Raw genomic sequence first — 14,235 nt, forward strand, 5'->3', positions numbered from 1 at the left:
AAGTCTCATACTTAAAACCACAAGAGGTAGAGTAAGCGACATTGTAGCTAAATATTAAAACTATTTTTTACCATCTGATGAAAACCATTCAGAATTAAATGCTTGTGCAAAAGCTCAGAGCAAAAATATAGGGCAAGACAGACATCTATTTGGAAGAGCACAGCTTTTCATCCTGGTTTACCGATTGACGACCACAAACATGGGTCCATCAAATGCTGCTTCAGGTTTTCTTTCTGAATCTCAACCTAAGTAAGGGAAAGGAGAGGTCCTCTGAACACCCAATTGAAAATATCCCTCCTTCCTCTTCCTTACTGAGCTATCTTTCACGCCATTTGAAAGAGTTTATCATAATTTCTAATTATGTATCTTTGTGCTTGCTTGTTGTCCAATGACCCAGAAAACTATAAGCGCCTTGAAGGCAGAGTCCACTCTTCAATGCTGCAAACACATGAACATAGGGTTTGTACTTGGAGGGTGCTCACAAGTATCTATAAGGTAAGTAAGTGAAGACAGAGAAAAAGAAAAGGAGATCACAGATTACCATAAAGCCGACTTTGCTTTCCTACTAAATGTTGAGAAATTAATCACCTAATGGACACTTATCATGACCGAGAATAATGCGAACGTCACTTAGTTTAGCCTCGGAGCAGACACCTGAATTTTCTTCCAGGTCACAGAAATCCTCCTAAAGAAGCAAATGACTGACAAACCAACAAAACTAGCATTTTTATACTAGCCAAATAATCTGACCCTCAAAACAATCATACAAGAGACAATCATGTTGGGCAGAACACTGGGGCTGAGTTCTTGATCTTTCACATTCTCCCTACGAACCTATGGGCTTGGAATTTCCACAGAGAAATCGTGGCTGCATAAACTCGGTGAGACACTCGTGCCATACATAATCCTCGTCTCCTACTGCAGACCTAGGAGCCAGAAGGGAACAGCTCAACCACCAAGGCTCCCATTTGCATTTTAGGTTTGATGAGGGACCCGTTCACTCGAAGCAACTGGTTAAGCGTGGACCGCCAACTGTATTTACGAGGAGGTGACACGTCCAGGTCAAAGAGAGGGCGTGGGAATATCATTTTAGAAAAGGCTGCGTTGCAGCCAAGACTAACTCTGGGCTGCGGTCCACATTCGCTCTCGCCAATTCCTCTCATTTCCTCTTTCCCCTCCACTGAGCCATTCCTTCCTGGAGTCCCATTTGGTGCAACAGGCAGGTTCCTACCTTGGTCTGAACACTCTTATCAAACTTGTCATTTTTGAAGCTAAACGTATTCTGGTGCCTCTGAGGCCTGGAACGAGCCACGTTCCCTTTCTGGGAGCTCATCGTGGAAACCACGATCGCCTCGCGTCGGTACAGGGAAGACGCGGGGGAGACCGAGACGCCAGGGGCTCCCCCACGCAGTCCACGCTTCGGCCACTGACCCGGAAGGAACTTCTCCCGCCTTTCCGCCCCCGCCCCCCGCCAGCCCACGTGACCCACCGCGGAGGTCAAAGGCCACCCTCCGGTCCCTCGGAACCATCAAGGTTCTCCCACGCGGCCCGGTCTCGACCCATCCCCCGTCCGCACCACCTCTCTCTCAACCCGGGCGTCTAAATCCCGCTTCCTCCGAAGCGAGAATTTCCCCCATTGGTCCGAACGTGGCTGCCCATCAAGGCGGAGAGGCGGGGAGCCTTTGCTGTCATTGGCTCCTCGTTTCCGCAGTCCCCGCCTCCTGCCGACGCAGCTCAGCCTCTCCCGGCGCCCGACTCCGCTGGGCGGCCTGTGATTGGTGGAAGTCGGGCTAAGCTGGGCTGCGTCCCTCCCCCGGGCCGCTCGCAGGCAGGAGCCCGGGTCAGCTTGGCATCTTCCTCCAGTCAGTGACCAACTCCAGCCTCGGCGAGGGCTCTGCTCGCCCCCTCGGTTCCCGTGCAGCCTTCCTCCCGCCACCGGAGCCAGCCCCGCGGTGGCAAGCTGAGGAGGAGCCAAGAAAGGAGCACTAAGGAGAAGAAAGACCTGGCTGGGTCTGGTTGGTGTCTGCAGTGCCAGAAAGGGAGAGGGAGGCGGCGGCGGCGGCGGCGGCGGCGGCGGCGGCGACCACGGCCGCGCGGGACGTGAGGCCCGAGAGCAGCCGACGGCGGCGGCCGCCCCAGAGCCTCGCGCCGGGGCCGTTAGTCAGCAGAACGCGAGCCCGTGTGGAGGAGCAGGGCCGGCGCGAGGCGAGGCTCGAGAGCGCGAGCCGCCCCCCCCGGGCGCCGCCGTCCTTCGTCGTCCCGGCGCCGGGGGCCGCAGCCCTCGTCCCCCCCTCCTCGGCCGCGCCCGCCCGCAGGCCGGCACAGTCCGGCGGCGGCGGCGGCGGCGGCGGCGGCGGCGTGGGTCGCACCTTGTGGAGGGCAGCGCGTCGGCAGAGGCCGTCTCTCCCGGCCCTTTCTTCCCGACGCCTTGGCTGCGGCCCCTCGGGTGCAGGTGCGTGGGGCGGCGGCGGGCCGGGCTCTGCGGCCGGGCGCGGGGAGGGGGCGCTAGGCCGGGAGCCGCAGCGCGGGAGGGCCGAGCCCGGGCCGGGAGGGGGGAGGGGGAGGGGGAGGGGAACGGGAGGCGTCTTTGTTGTTGGCGACCGGGATCGCTCTCGGCGGCGGCGGAAGGCGAGGAAGCCGCGGAAGCCGCCTCGGGTCGCGCTTCTCCCGTGGCTCGGGGAAGGCGTGGGGAGAGGTCGGAGGGTCGCTGCGGTCCCAGAGGCTGTGGGAGTCCGGGGGCGGCAGGGGGACGGACGGACGGACGGACTGGGAAAGGTCTCGGGTCCGCCTTGCGGGGCAGGGTCTCGTTTCACTTGTTTTGCTCTCGCCCCGTGGACAGGAAGAGGGGGTCAGGTTCGCCTCCTCCTGCCGGGCTCGCTGTGCGGCTGGCGATGCCCGAAGGGCTTCTCCGGAGTGTCCTCGTGTGTGCCAGCCCCGCTCCGACCTGGGATCGGCCCGGTTCCCGGCGGGCCGTCGCAGGGCTCCTTTTCTCGGGGTGGCTCTGCCCGAATCTTAACCGGTTTCAAACTCTGTCCTCGAACCCTAGGCTGGGCTCTTCCGTAGTTGCTTTTGAGTTGGAAAAGGAGAGACTTTGTTTGGAAATTTCTTTTTAACCCTAAAACGAAAGTTCTGTCGAGTTAAGACTGTACCGTTGTGTAGGGCTCTTGTGTGTATGTGTGCGTGTGTAAAGAAAAGTGAGTTTAACCCCAGCTTTTTGTAAGAAAAAAAAAGTTCAGAGCTTTGATCCTTGGGAGATTTCTGCCAATGCCAGAACACAGGGGTTTTTTTGTTTTTTTGTTTTTAAGTGATGCTGTGATCTAAGTCTGCGTGAGGTGGGTTTGATAAGCAAAAAGATGAATAACGGAATGCAGAGAGGGCGACCTTTAAATTTTGGCTGTTTATGAAAAGGTGTTTTCTGTTTAATATGTTTCGTAATATATATGCATATAATACTTCATCCGCAAGATGATTCATTGATTTTTTTTTAAGGCTCTAATAAAAAATTTTGGAGATCTTGTGTCAGCATTTGGAACTGCCAAATGAGTCTGAGTAAAAAGTCAGGTGTATGTTGTAATAGCGTGTATCTGTTTATGTTAACAGGAAAACTTAAAATGAACTTTTCTCCATAGTTTGTCTTTTCATGTGTGGATACCATACATTCAATTGTGGAACATATCTAGTATCTAATCATAACCAATATTTTAATAATCGTAACTACCAGTGTTCTTACTTGGGACTGCCCAACTCTTCGCTTGTTGCTTAATTTTTGAGATTTAGAGGTGTTGGCTTAAAGAACAGGGGAAATAGACATGTTTCAACCTATAAAAGCAATAAAATCCCTGTTGTACAGTAATTTTATTATTTGAGGTCCATGAGGAAACGAATAGCACCCTCGCCCATATTTTGACCTCTCTTTTCTCCTACTGTAATATTAATAAGGTTAATTGGAAAGGATAGGATTAGATTTTTAGCAGGCTAGGCAGTTTTAATTTTGTCCCTTGCTGTGCAGGACTGTAGTTGGTAAGTGGTTTGTTTCCTTGAGTTTCTTTCCCCACTTTGAAATACGTATGAAATGATGTCTGAAAAATAATTTTCTATTTCCTGTGACTGACAAAATCATCATAAAACATCATTGCAAAATAATGTTTTTGATGAACATTATTATGAACACAAGAACTAGGCAATTAGTGTCTGTTCCAAGTTCTGTCACTGAATTGGTCTACAACTACAAGCAGAGCTATCCCACATCTGAATCCGTTTCTCCATCTGTAATATAGGGCTAATAAGATGTGCCACCTCCTCACTTTATAGAGAACTAACAGTTACTTTGGTTATGTGACATTGATTTAGTTTATTAATAAGAGTGTTTTTCAATGCAGTTCTCTTATTTTTGTATCAGGAATTTCAATTCCTTGGCGAAGAATTAGCCTAAAGAAATAATGATTCTAATAAGGAGAAGGTCTATCCATATGCCACCATCTAAGAATTGAGAACAAAATTTCTTCCATGTTAAGAATGCTGTTAATATGTTTAGAATCAGTGATGATGAGAAAAGAGTGACAAATTAGCTTGGTTGGTTTATTTACTGGTAGATCTTATTTCTAATATATCCAAGGTTTTGTTCTACCTTTCCTACCACGTTAAGAAAATTCTCATGTAAGTTGCCCTTTATTATACCTCTCAAACCCAGCCTTGTGAGTTGGGGAGGAAAAGTGATGTTTTATGACAATTTTACAAATAAAATAAAGCCAGGGGAAGTTAATTCTTTGAATTGCCTAAGCTACATAATTTGTAAGAAGCAGAACTGAGACTTGAACCAGAATTTCCTGACTTCTAGTCCTGAATCCTTTGCTCTTGGAGCAGTGTTTTCCAAACAGCTGTCTGGACCCAATAGTTTTTGCCAATTCAGGTGAAATGAGAACACAACAATCTTAAGTATTGGCAACATACAATATAATGAGTATCCATGCATCCATTACTCAGTTGAAGAAATAAAGCTACAAAACAAAATGAAGCTTCCTTTGTACTTTGAACAGTCCTCTTAAATCCTACTTCCTCTTTCCCCCACTCCCAACCACTAACCAGAAATTAATATGCATCCTTCCTATCCACATGTTTATACTTAACTACATGCCTTTATGTCCTTTAACATTGTATAGCTTTTCTTTGAATATTTTAAAACTATTTAAATGTTTGTATGGGTAGCCTGCTTTCCAAATTCAATTTGCCAAGATTTATCTGTTCATTCAGGTAACTAGTTTATTTTTACAGCGATAATGGTATGTGTTTCATTATCAGATATATCTGATATATTATCAGATATCTGTTGGTCATTTTAGTTTTTTCCAATTACTTCTTAAACACTGAAGGGAATTTTCTTGTATATGTTTATTTAGGTACATGTGCAAGACTTCCTTTAGGGCAGTGGCTTTTGAGCCTATATCCCATTTTTATCGAAATGGTTTATAACATCCCCAATAATGCACTAAAATGAAATTCAAAATAATCAACTTTCATTCATTTGAAACTTAATGAACTTACAAACTTATAATAAAATTAAAACAGTAAATTTATGTTATACTAAAATATAAGAATTTATCACAAAGTATTGTGTCTCACTATGTAGATACTCAGACCAAACCACACTCTAATCTTGCTACCAAGTGTGATAGTGGACTAGTAAAATCAGAATCCTGGGAGCTTGTTAGAAATCAGAAACTCAGGCCCTACCCTACCGACGCATGCTGAATTTTAAGAAGATTCCCAGGTGATTTGTGCGCACATTAAAATCCAAGAGGCACTGCTAGAAGAAACAGTAGTAGTCAGACCCTTTGCACCAGTGTTTAGTATCACAATGAATAGAGTAAGCTACCGATGCAAATTAAAACAGGTGTGTTGAATTGGCTGTTCAAATACCAATGGTGGCACTGTTGTTGATAAAACAGTTTCTGAAATAATGAACTGTTTTCAGTAAAGTTTGGACCAAAAAAATACAGTCTTCTCTCTTGACACAGTGGTTGCATTCTTTAAAATCTTCATCTATATTAAAGCAATGGAAATATATTTTGTGTAAGTCCTGTTTTTAAATATCTGACCGTATGTCCCCCACCCCCTGCCTCATTCCCTTAAATGAGTGACCAACAGAATATTCAAAAGTCATGAGACATGGGACAGCATCATCTCTATGTGCCAAGAGTGCCTGGCATCCCTAGAAGCTGTTCAGTAGTGCCCCCTATTGTTATACAACTAAAAAGCCATCACTGAGAGGATTGCACTGGGATGTAAATCTAATGGTAGTATGTTAGAACAAAGGGTATGTATCAGCAGCTTCTTTTTTTAGATTTTTTAATATTTTTTAAGATTTTATTTATTTATTCATGAGAGACAGAAGCCGAGACACAGGCAGAGGAAGAAGCAGGCTCCATGCAGGGAGCCGATGTGGGACATGGGACCTGGGACTCCAGGATCAAGTCCTGGGCCGAAGGTGGCCTAAACCGCTGAGCCACCTGGGCTGCCCTGAGCAGCTTCTTTAACTTTATTGGATAACCACCAGTTTTCTCTCATGTATTTCTATCAGGAATGGATGAAGGAATCTATTTTTGCACTTTGCAAATACTTTATTAGACTGCTTATGGTTTGCTGTTCTGAGGAGTATGTGAAATGTGGTACCTCATTGCATTTTTTTTTTTTTAAGATTTTATCTATTTGACAGAGCACAAGCCTATATCCCAGCAGCAGCAGAGAGAGAGGGAGATACTTAACCCACTGAGCCACCCAAGCACCCCCTCACTGCAGTTTTCATTTGCATGTCTCCAGTTAGTCCTGTAGTTGAGAATAATTTGAGAACACTTTATTTTGGGGGCATTCATGTTCCTTTTCTGTGAATTGCTTATTAGTTGTTTTTTTTTTTTTTTAATGAGATTGTTTATCTTACTGATTCATAAATGCTTGTTATGTATTCTGGGTAACAATGCTTAGTAGCCTTCACAAATATCTTCCAGTCTTTAGCATGTCTTTTCACTGTAAATATGGTTTTTTTGTACAACTTAATGTGTTGGGTTTTTTAAAAAAGATTTTATTTATTTATTCATGGGAGAAGCAGGCTCCAAGCAGAGCCTGATGAGGAACTCGATTCCTCCATCTCCTGGCTCCAGGATCCTGCCTTGGGCAGAAGGGAGGCTCCCAACCACTGAGCCACTCAGGCATCCCTGACTTAATGTTCTTAATTTTAAAGTCAAATATATATATAATTTTAAGATTCATTTTATTTATTTATTTTTTAATTTTTATTTATTTATGATAGTCACAGAGAGAGAGGCAGAGACATAGGCAGAGGGAGAAGCAGGCTCCATGCACCGGGAGCCTGATGTGGGATTCGATCCCGGGTCTCCAGGATCGCGCCCTGGGCCAAAGGCAGGCGCCAAACCGCTGCACCACCCAGGAATCCCATTTTATTTTATTTTTTTAAAGATTTTATTTCTTTATTCATGAGAGACACTCAGAGAGAGAGGCAGAGACACAGGCAGAGGGAGAAGCAGGCTCCATACAGGGAGCCTGCCATGGGACTCGATCCTCCAGGATCCCACCCTGGGCTGAAGGCGGCGCTAAACCGCTGAGCCACCGGGGCTGCCTAAGATTCATTTATTTAAGTAGTCTCTACACCGAGGTGGGACTTGAACTCATGACCCCAAGATCAAGAGTTGCATGCTCTGCTGACTAAGCCGACCGGGTGCTCCTAGTCAAATGCATTTTATAATTGTGCTTTTTTTTTTTTAAGAAGTCTTTTCTATCCTGAGGTTGTGAGGATTCTGATACAGCCTTTTTTTTTTAATTTTTTTTTTTTTTTTATTTATGATAGTCACAGAGAGAGAGAGAGAGGCAGAGACACAGGCAGAGGGAGAAGCAGGCCCCATGCACCGGGAGCCCGACGTGGGATTCGATCCCGGGTCTCCAGGATCGCGCCCTGGGCCAAAGACAGGCACCAAACCGCTGCGCCACCCAGGGATCCCCTGATACAGCTTTTTAAAGAATTACTTTTCATTTTAGGTTTTAAATTCACACAAAAACTATTTTTGTTTTTATTTTATTTTTTTAAGATTTTTACTTTTATTCATGAGTCAGAGAGAGGGGCAGAGGCAGAGGGAGAAGCAGGTTCCCCGAGGGGAACCTGATGCAGGACTCGATCCCAGGATCCCGGCATCATGACCTGAGCCACCCAGGTACCCCGGGACTATTTTTATGTAATGAGGTATATATGGATCTGAATTTACTTATTAGTAAAATCACTACTCTCCATAGTGAAACTATGTCATTTTTTATGTTAATGTGTTTTGATGAAATTAAAGATAGTAGATTGTATTTAGTTTTTAATATTCCGGGATCCCTGGGTGGCGCAGCGGTTTGGCGCCTGCCTTTGGCCCAGGGCGCGATCCTGGAGACCCGGGATTGAATCCCATATCAGGCTCCCGGTGCATGGAGCCTGCTTCTCCCTCTGCCTGTGTCTCTGCCTCTCTCTCTCTCTGTGACTATCATAAGTAAATAAATAAAAATTAAAAAAAATTAGTTTTTAATATTCCTTTGTAGGAAAATTAAAATTTAGCTACTCTGTCATTCCAACTTTTAAAAAATCTGATTTTTTAAATTCCTAAGTTTTGGGAACCACCGCTTTACTTTCATTCCCATGTTTCTTCTCTACCTTAAATTCAGCCTCTCAAGCATCACAGAACGTGAGCAGGCAGTACTGATCATTTATCATCATTTGCATCCTTTACATTTCGTTTTATTTTACATGTGTTTTTATCACTTTTTATTCTGGCTAGAATAGTTTTAATGGTTATGACCCTAATTTTTAAACAGAATTTTAGACTAAATTCATATATTATTTTGATGTTAATTTGGCTCAGAAATAGGTCCTGTTTTATTTTCCCTAGAATTAAAAATGAGAACGGCTAGGCAAGTTCTTACATATAGGAAGAGGTGAAAAGTAGTAAGAGAAAATTGGGTCAGGGTCTACTGTATCATTACTATTTTAGAGTTTGGGGGCACAGGGGGTACATCTATAAAGAATACAAGCAAAGATCCTTAGCTTCCTAGGCCTGCCACATAGCAGAGGACTGTTGGCTATATGCAGAATTTTAAACCTATCTAAGATTTGGAAAGTGACAAATACTTCTAAAGAAAAAGTAAAGCATAGGGGGAATTAACCACCTATTAAATAGGGTGGTTAAGGGTAAGCTTCATTGAGAAGAGGAGTGAGCAGCGAAGACAAGACACTAGCCATGCAGATATTAGCAAAATCTTGGAAGAGTGGACAGAGTATAGTCTTTAAGTTAAATATGTATCCTTGGCTTTCCCATGTAATAAGTTGTGTGAACTTGGACAAATTAACTGAGTTAAAAACCTGAAGCCTTGATTTCCTCATGTATAAAAGGATGATAACCTGAGAAAAGTATTATTAAGATTAAAGGAGATAACAAGTGAAAACACCTACCTCCTGCCCCCACCTAGTTCTCATGTGGCACTCTGTACTTTATTTTCATAGCATCACAGTGTAATTATCTGTGTCACCAGATAAATTGATAAATTTTATCCCACCTCTTCTGAAATACTAATGAGAAGAACCAGTCAGTGTTATATTTTATTAACACAGTCATTCGTAAACTACTTTTAATCCTTTTTTATGCGAAGATCTCAGATTTGTTGAGAATGTTTTGTATTTGTGCTAGAGCCTCAAAGTGTCTTATAGGCTTTAGCTTATTGATCACAGCACACCATCTTTGTGATGGAGGTAGGGGATAGATACATGTCATCTTGCATTTGGGATGAATAACACTGCTAAATGGTATAAAATGACAAAGAAGGCCAAGGAGAATTTGGATGAAACCCAGTATGTTTGGTTTTATTTTCCCTGTGCTGCTTTTTTCCTTTTTTCCCCCTTTCTTCAATACAGCTAAAGTATAAAACAAAAACAGGTAGCTTATGTTGTTAGATTGTAGCATTTGGAAAATCATTATGACACAAACAATATTGTAGTTATGACTATTTTGTTTTCCCCCATGAAGCCTCTCATAGTATCTAACTAAGGAGGTAGTATTAGAATTGGCAGTAGAGTTAGAGGTCTTTACTATTATAAATAGATACTGCTAAGGAAATTTCAAACAGTGTGGTTGTCTTGGGTTATTAAACATTTTTAAGATGTCACATTAAAAGAACAGGATTAAGAGAAAATGAGTATATGCTTTTAGTGTAGGTCAGGGTAGAGAAGAAAAGGGGTTGAAATAACCTTATTAACTTGGGATAAGCAAATCTGCGTTATATCCTCAGCAAACCTAAAGTAGAGCAAGAGTGCCCCTATGAACAAAAATTGAAAACAATCATTTTATCAACTCGGTAAACTTGTTTGACTTCTGAATTTAGATTCTTTTTTTTTTTTTTTTTTTTAAAGATTTTGTTTATTCATGAGAGAGAGAGGCAGAGGGAGAAGCAGGGTCCGCTCCATTCAGGGAGCCCGACCTGGGACTCCATCCCAGGTCTCCAGGATCAGGCCCTGGGCTGCAGGCGGCGCTAAACCACTGCGCCACCACGGCTGCCCCCTAAATGTGTTTTTAAGATCAAAATCAATTGAAACAATTCCTGTAATAAACTTTTCCCCAAAAAATGCCATCCACCAACTGTGACCTAGATATTTTTTTTTTACTCTAGCCTAGACATCTCCAACCCCAAAAGTAAAAATTATTCTTTGCACTTCAGTTATTACCATGAAAATAATGCCATTCAGTAACTGCTTTTGGCAAGCTTATAACTATAACACTGTGAGTTCCATTTTGTTCAGAGCTTTTTAACAGACCTTATTGACACTTGTATTAATAAAGATTTAGGGCAGTAAAGTTAATAGGATTGAGGAAAACATTTTAAAATTATACATTAAGGACATTCAGATACAATTCTCTAGGGTAATGGTTTTCAATTTTTTTGGTTAGAATTCCTTAGAAAAACATTTTGTTTTATAACTTGATAGATGTGTATGCACTCCAAAAAAGTTTCATTGAAGGGATTAAATCTGTCAGTATGAGCATTCTTCAGGGGAGATTTTCTCCCCCTAGAGAAAGAAGTAAAAGTTGGCTTTAAAAAAAATAGTAAAAATTGTGTCATTTATTTGTAGAGGAAGTGATTGAGTTGGGGGAATTTAACCAATGGAGAAGGAATGGTATGCACAAAGGCATAGAGGGAAGAAAGAATTGGTCTCACTGAGGAGAATAGTATGTTCAGTAGAATGCATGAATAGGCAAATGCTCAGAAATGAGGCTAGAGAGTAGGAAGCAGAGAGGGTAAAGGAATCATGTATGACGTATACTAAAGAATTTGATTTATTTACAAGGACTATAAGGCCCGTTGAAAGATTTTAAACAGGAAAGTGACATCACCTGACAGCAGTGTAGAGTGTGAATTAGAAGAGTATGATACAGATATTAGTGAGTGATTCTGTTATGTTAAATAAAAAGTTTTTAAGTGAAGATGTGGCTGAAGGAGTGGAGAGAGATACATAGGAGACAGGCCTTGATTGAATGAGGAATGAAGAGAAAGGGATCCCTGGGTGGCGCAGCGGTTTGGCGCCTGCCTTTGGCCCAGGGCGCGATCCTGGAGACCCGGGATCGAATCCCACGTCAGGCTCCCGGTGCATGGAGCCTGCTTCTCCCTCTGCCTGTGTCTCTGCCTCTCTCTCTCTCTCACTGTGTGCCTATCATAAATAAATAAAAAAAATTAAAAAAAAAATTAAAAAAAAAAAAAGGAATGAAGAGAAAGGAAAGATAGAGGGCAGTACACATGGAGATAACTCAGGGTCTGTAGCTTACAGGAGAAGTCTGTGCTAGAGATTGAAGTTTTTAGATTTAGGCCTCTTTAGTGTGTAAGAGGTAGTTAAAGCCATGGGTGCAGTTGAGATACAAAGACTGGAAGACAAAGAACCCAAGTAATAATTAAACCCATGGGCTTGGGTGAATTAAACAAAAGAGGAAGACAAAAGGCCAATCTGTAAAAATAATAATAAAACTGAAGAGGTCACCAGAAAAACCAAGACTGGAAGTTAGTTTCAAGAAGGAAAGAAAGGACAGCGGTGTTTAATGCCACAGATGATTTTATAAATTGAAGACTGAGAAGTACCCAGTGCACTTTGGGGAAAAAAATTTTTAAGAATTCATCTGTTTGAAAAGAGCGGGCAAGAGAGAGTGTGTGCACATGGCAGGGGCCAAGGCAGAGGTAGAGGGAGAAGTAGACTCCCTGCTGATCAGGGAATTCTTCACAGGGCTCAGTCCCAGGATCCTGGGATCATGACCTGCTGAGGGCAGATGCTTAACCTGACTGAGCCACCCAGGTGCCCCTGCACTTTGAAATTTTAAGACGTTGTTGGTAATCTTAAATGGGTCAACAATTTTTTTTTTTTTTTTTTATTTATGATAGTCACAGAGAGAGAGAGAGAGGCAGAGACACAGGCAGAGGGAGAAGCAGGCTCCATGCACCAGGAGCCCGACGTGGGATTCGATCCCGGGTCTCCAGGATCGCGCCCTGGGCCAAAGGCAGGCGCTAAACCGCTGCGCCACCCAGGGATCCCCTGGGTCAACAATTTTATGATAGATGTTAGATTACAATTCATTTATGGAAGATTGGGAAGTGAGAAATAAAAAGTTTGATTCTGAAGAACACTCACAGATGGTAATTAGAATCCAGATATAGGGCACCTTTGGTGGCTCAGGTCTTAATTCCAGGGTTCTGGGATCTAGCCCCACATCAGGCCCCCTGCCCAGTGGGGAGCCTCTTCTTGCTCTCTCTCTCAAATAAAATCCTTTTTTTTTTTAGGGATCTAGATATTGATGTATACTCACTTGTTTTAAAGAGGAGAATCTTGATTATGTTTCTGAACAGAAGATAATGAGCCAGTAGGGCAGGAGAGGCTAAGGATACAGGAAACAGGATAATTGATTAGGCAGGGTCTTTGAAGATGCTAGAGACATTGAAACAATCTAGAATATGTGGAGGGATTGGTTATGAGGGAATTAGAACTTAAAGGAATGAAAAGGCAATCAGGATTCAATGAATTGATTTTTAAGGTTCAGAAGGAGATTATCAAATATGTACCTGCCTGTTCCAAGTAAAAGAACATCTTTTTCTGCATCTAGTATGCCAGGAATTTAGATGTTACCTTATTTAAATATTCCTAGCAACTCTTGCAAAGTTTACAGATAGGAAAATTGAGGCTCAGAAGTTGTCTAAAGCCACACAACTAATAGGAAACTAAGCTATGATTTTATTGTTTAAGTCTAGCTCCAGAGCTTAGTACTAAAACTTTTTTTGTTTTTAAGGGCCAAATTCCCCCAAAAGGGAAAAACAGTAAGAGGCTTCTAATTTGTTTTGCCCGGTGAAATCACTTCAAAAAAAATGTTTTTAACTTAGTGCCTGTTAAAATTTTTTAATTTTTTTACGTAGTTTTTCACAAAACATTGTATTTTAACAAAAATAAGAAGGACATAATGTCCAAACAAATAGAAGGCAAACCTGTAAAAAATCATTAAGCCCACTACTATTATCTGTAGCTTTTCTCATTTTGCCAAAGAATAACTTTATCATAGACCAGTACTGGTCCTCAAACCACCCTTTCCAAAAGACTCATGAAATGACAATATTTTACACAAAAATATAGTACATTGTTACTTCAGTTGTTACTGCTAAACATTTATGTTCAAAGAAACTAAATATTGTATTTCCCTCCATGTTAGAAACTCGTATTTTCCTGCAAATTGATTTCTAAGGGTTCTCATTACCAAACTTCTGATAAATTAATAAAGTGATAAACTGAAACAACTCTGAGAAATATATAGCATTAATTCCTGAACTCTGGGTAGCTTAGTGGTTTAGCGCTGCCTTCAGCCCAGGGTGTGATCCTGGAGACTTGGGATCGAGTCCCACGTCAGGCTCCCTGCATGGAGCCTGTTTCTCTCTCTGCCTGTATCTCTGCCTCTCTGTGTGTGTGTGTGTGTGTGTGTGCGCGCGCGCGTCTGATAAATAAAATCTTTTAAAAAAAATTTCTGAACTCTTTCCTTTTGTTAACATACTAAGTACTTGTGGTTTTGTTTATTATGGTTTATTTTGTCAATTGCTGAAAGCTATTGTAAATCCAAATGTTTCTATTTTTTATTTTTAAGTAATCTCTATACCCATTGTGGGGTTTGAATTTAACAACAC

The 14,235-nt window shown here is 42.5% G+C and overlaps 2 protein-coding genes across 6 annotated transcripts in view; one reads left to right on the top strand and one right to left on the bottom strand.

The window, feature by feature from the left end:
- Nucleotides 1-1,462, bottom strand: part of C1H9orf85 (chromosome 1 C9orf85 homolog) — a 117,540-nt gene extending 116,078 nt beyond the window's left edge. For 2 of the 4 annotated variants that reach the window (XM_072838206.1, XM_072838197.1), the window contains exon 1: nt 1,232-1,462. In XM_072838206.1, coding sequence (XP_072694307.1) covers nt 1,232-1,333 — 102 coding nt within the window. In that variant the 5' untranslated portion in view covers nt 1,334-1,462. The remainder of the gene's footprint in view (nt 1-1,231) is intronic. The other 2 variants (XM_072838179.1, XM_072838188.1) reach the window with 2 other exon arrangements.
- Nucleotides 1,463-1,804: 342 nt separating this feature from the next.
- The window catches only part of ABHD17B (abhydrolase domain containing 17B, depalmitoylase), a 54,410-nt gene continuing 41,979 nt past the window's right edge, over nt 1,805-14,235 (top strand). Inside the window, exon 1 of one of the 2 annotated variants that reach the window (XM_072838163.1) lies at nt 1,805-2,015. The gene's annotated coding sequence lies outside the window, so the exon portion shown is untranslated. Of the gene's footprint in view, nt 2,016-2,291; nt 2,453-14,235 lie in introns of those variants that run through there. The other variant, XM_072838134.1, reaches the window with a different exon arrangement.

Source organism: Canis lupus, chromosome 1, assembly GCF_048164855.1.
Source record: "Canis lupus baileyi chromosome 1, mCanLup2.hap1, whole genome shotgun sequence".
Taxonomy (NCBI): Eukaryota; Metazoa; Chordata; class Mammalia; order Carnivora; family Canidae; genus Canis; species Canis lupus.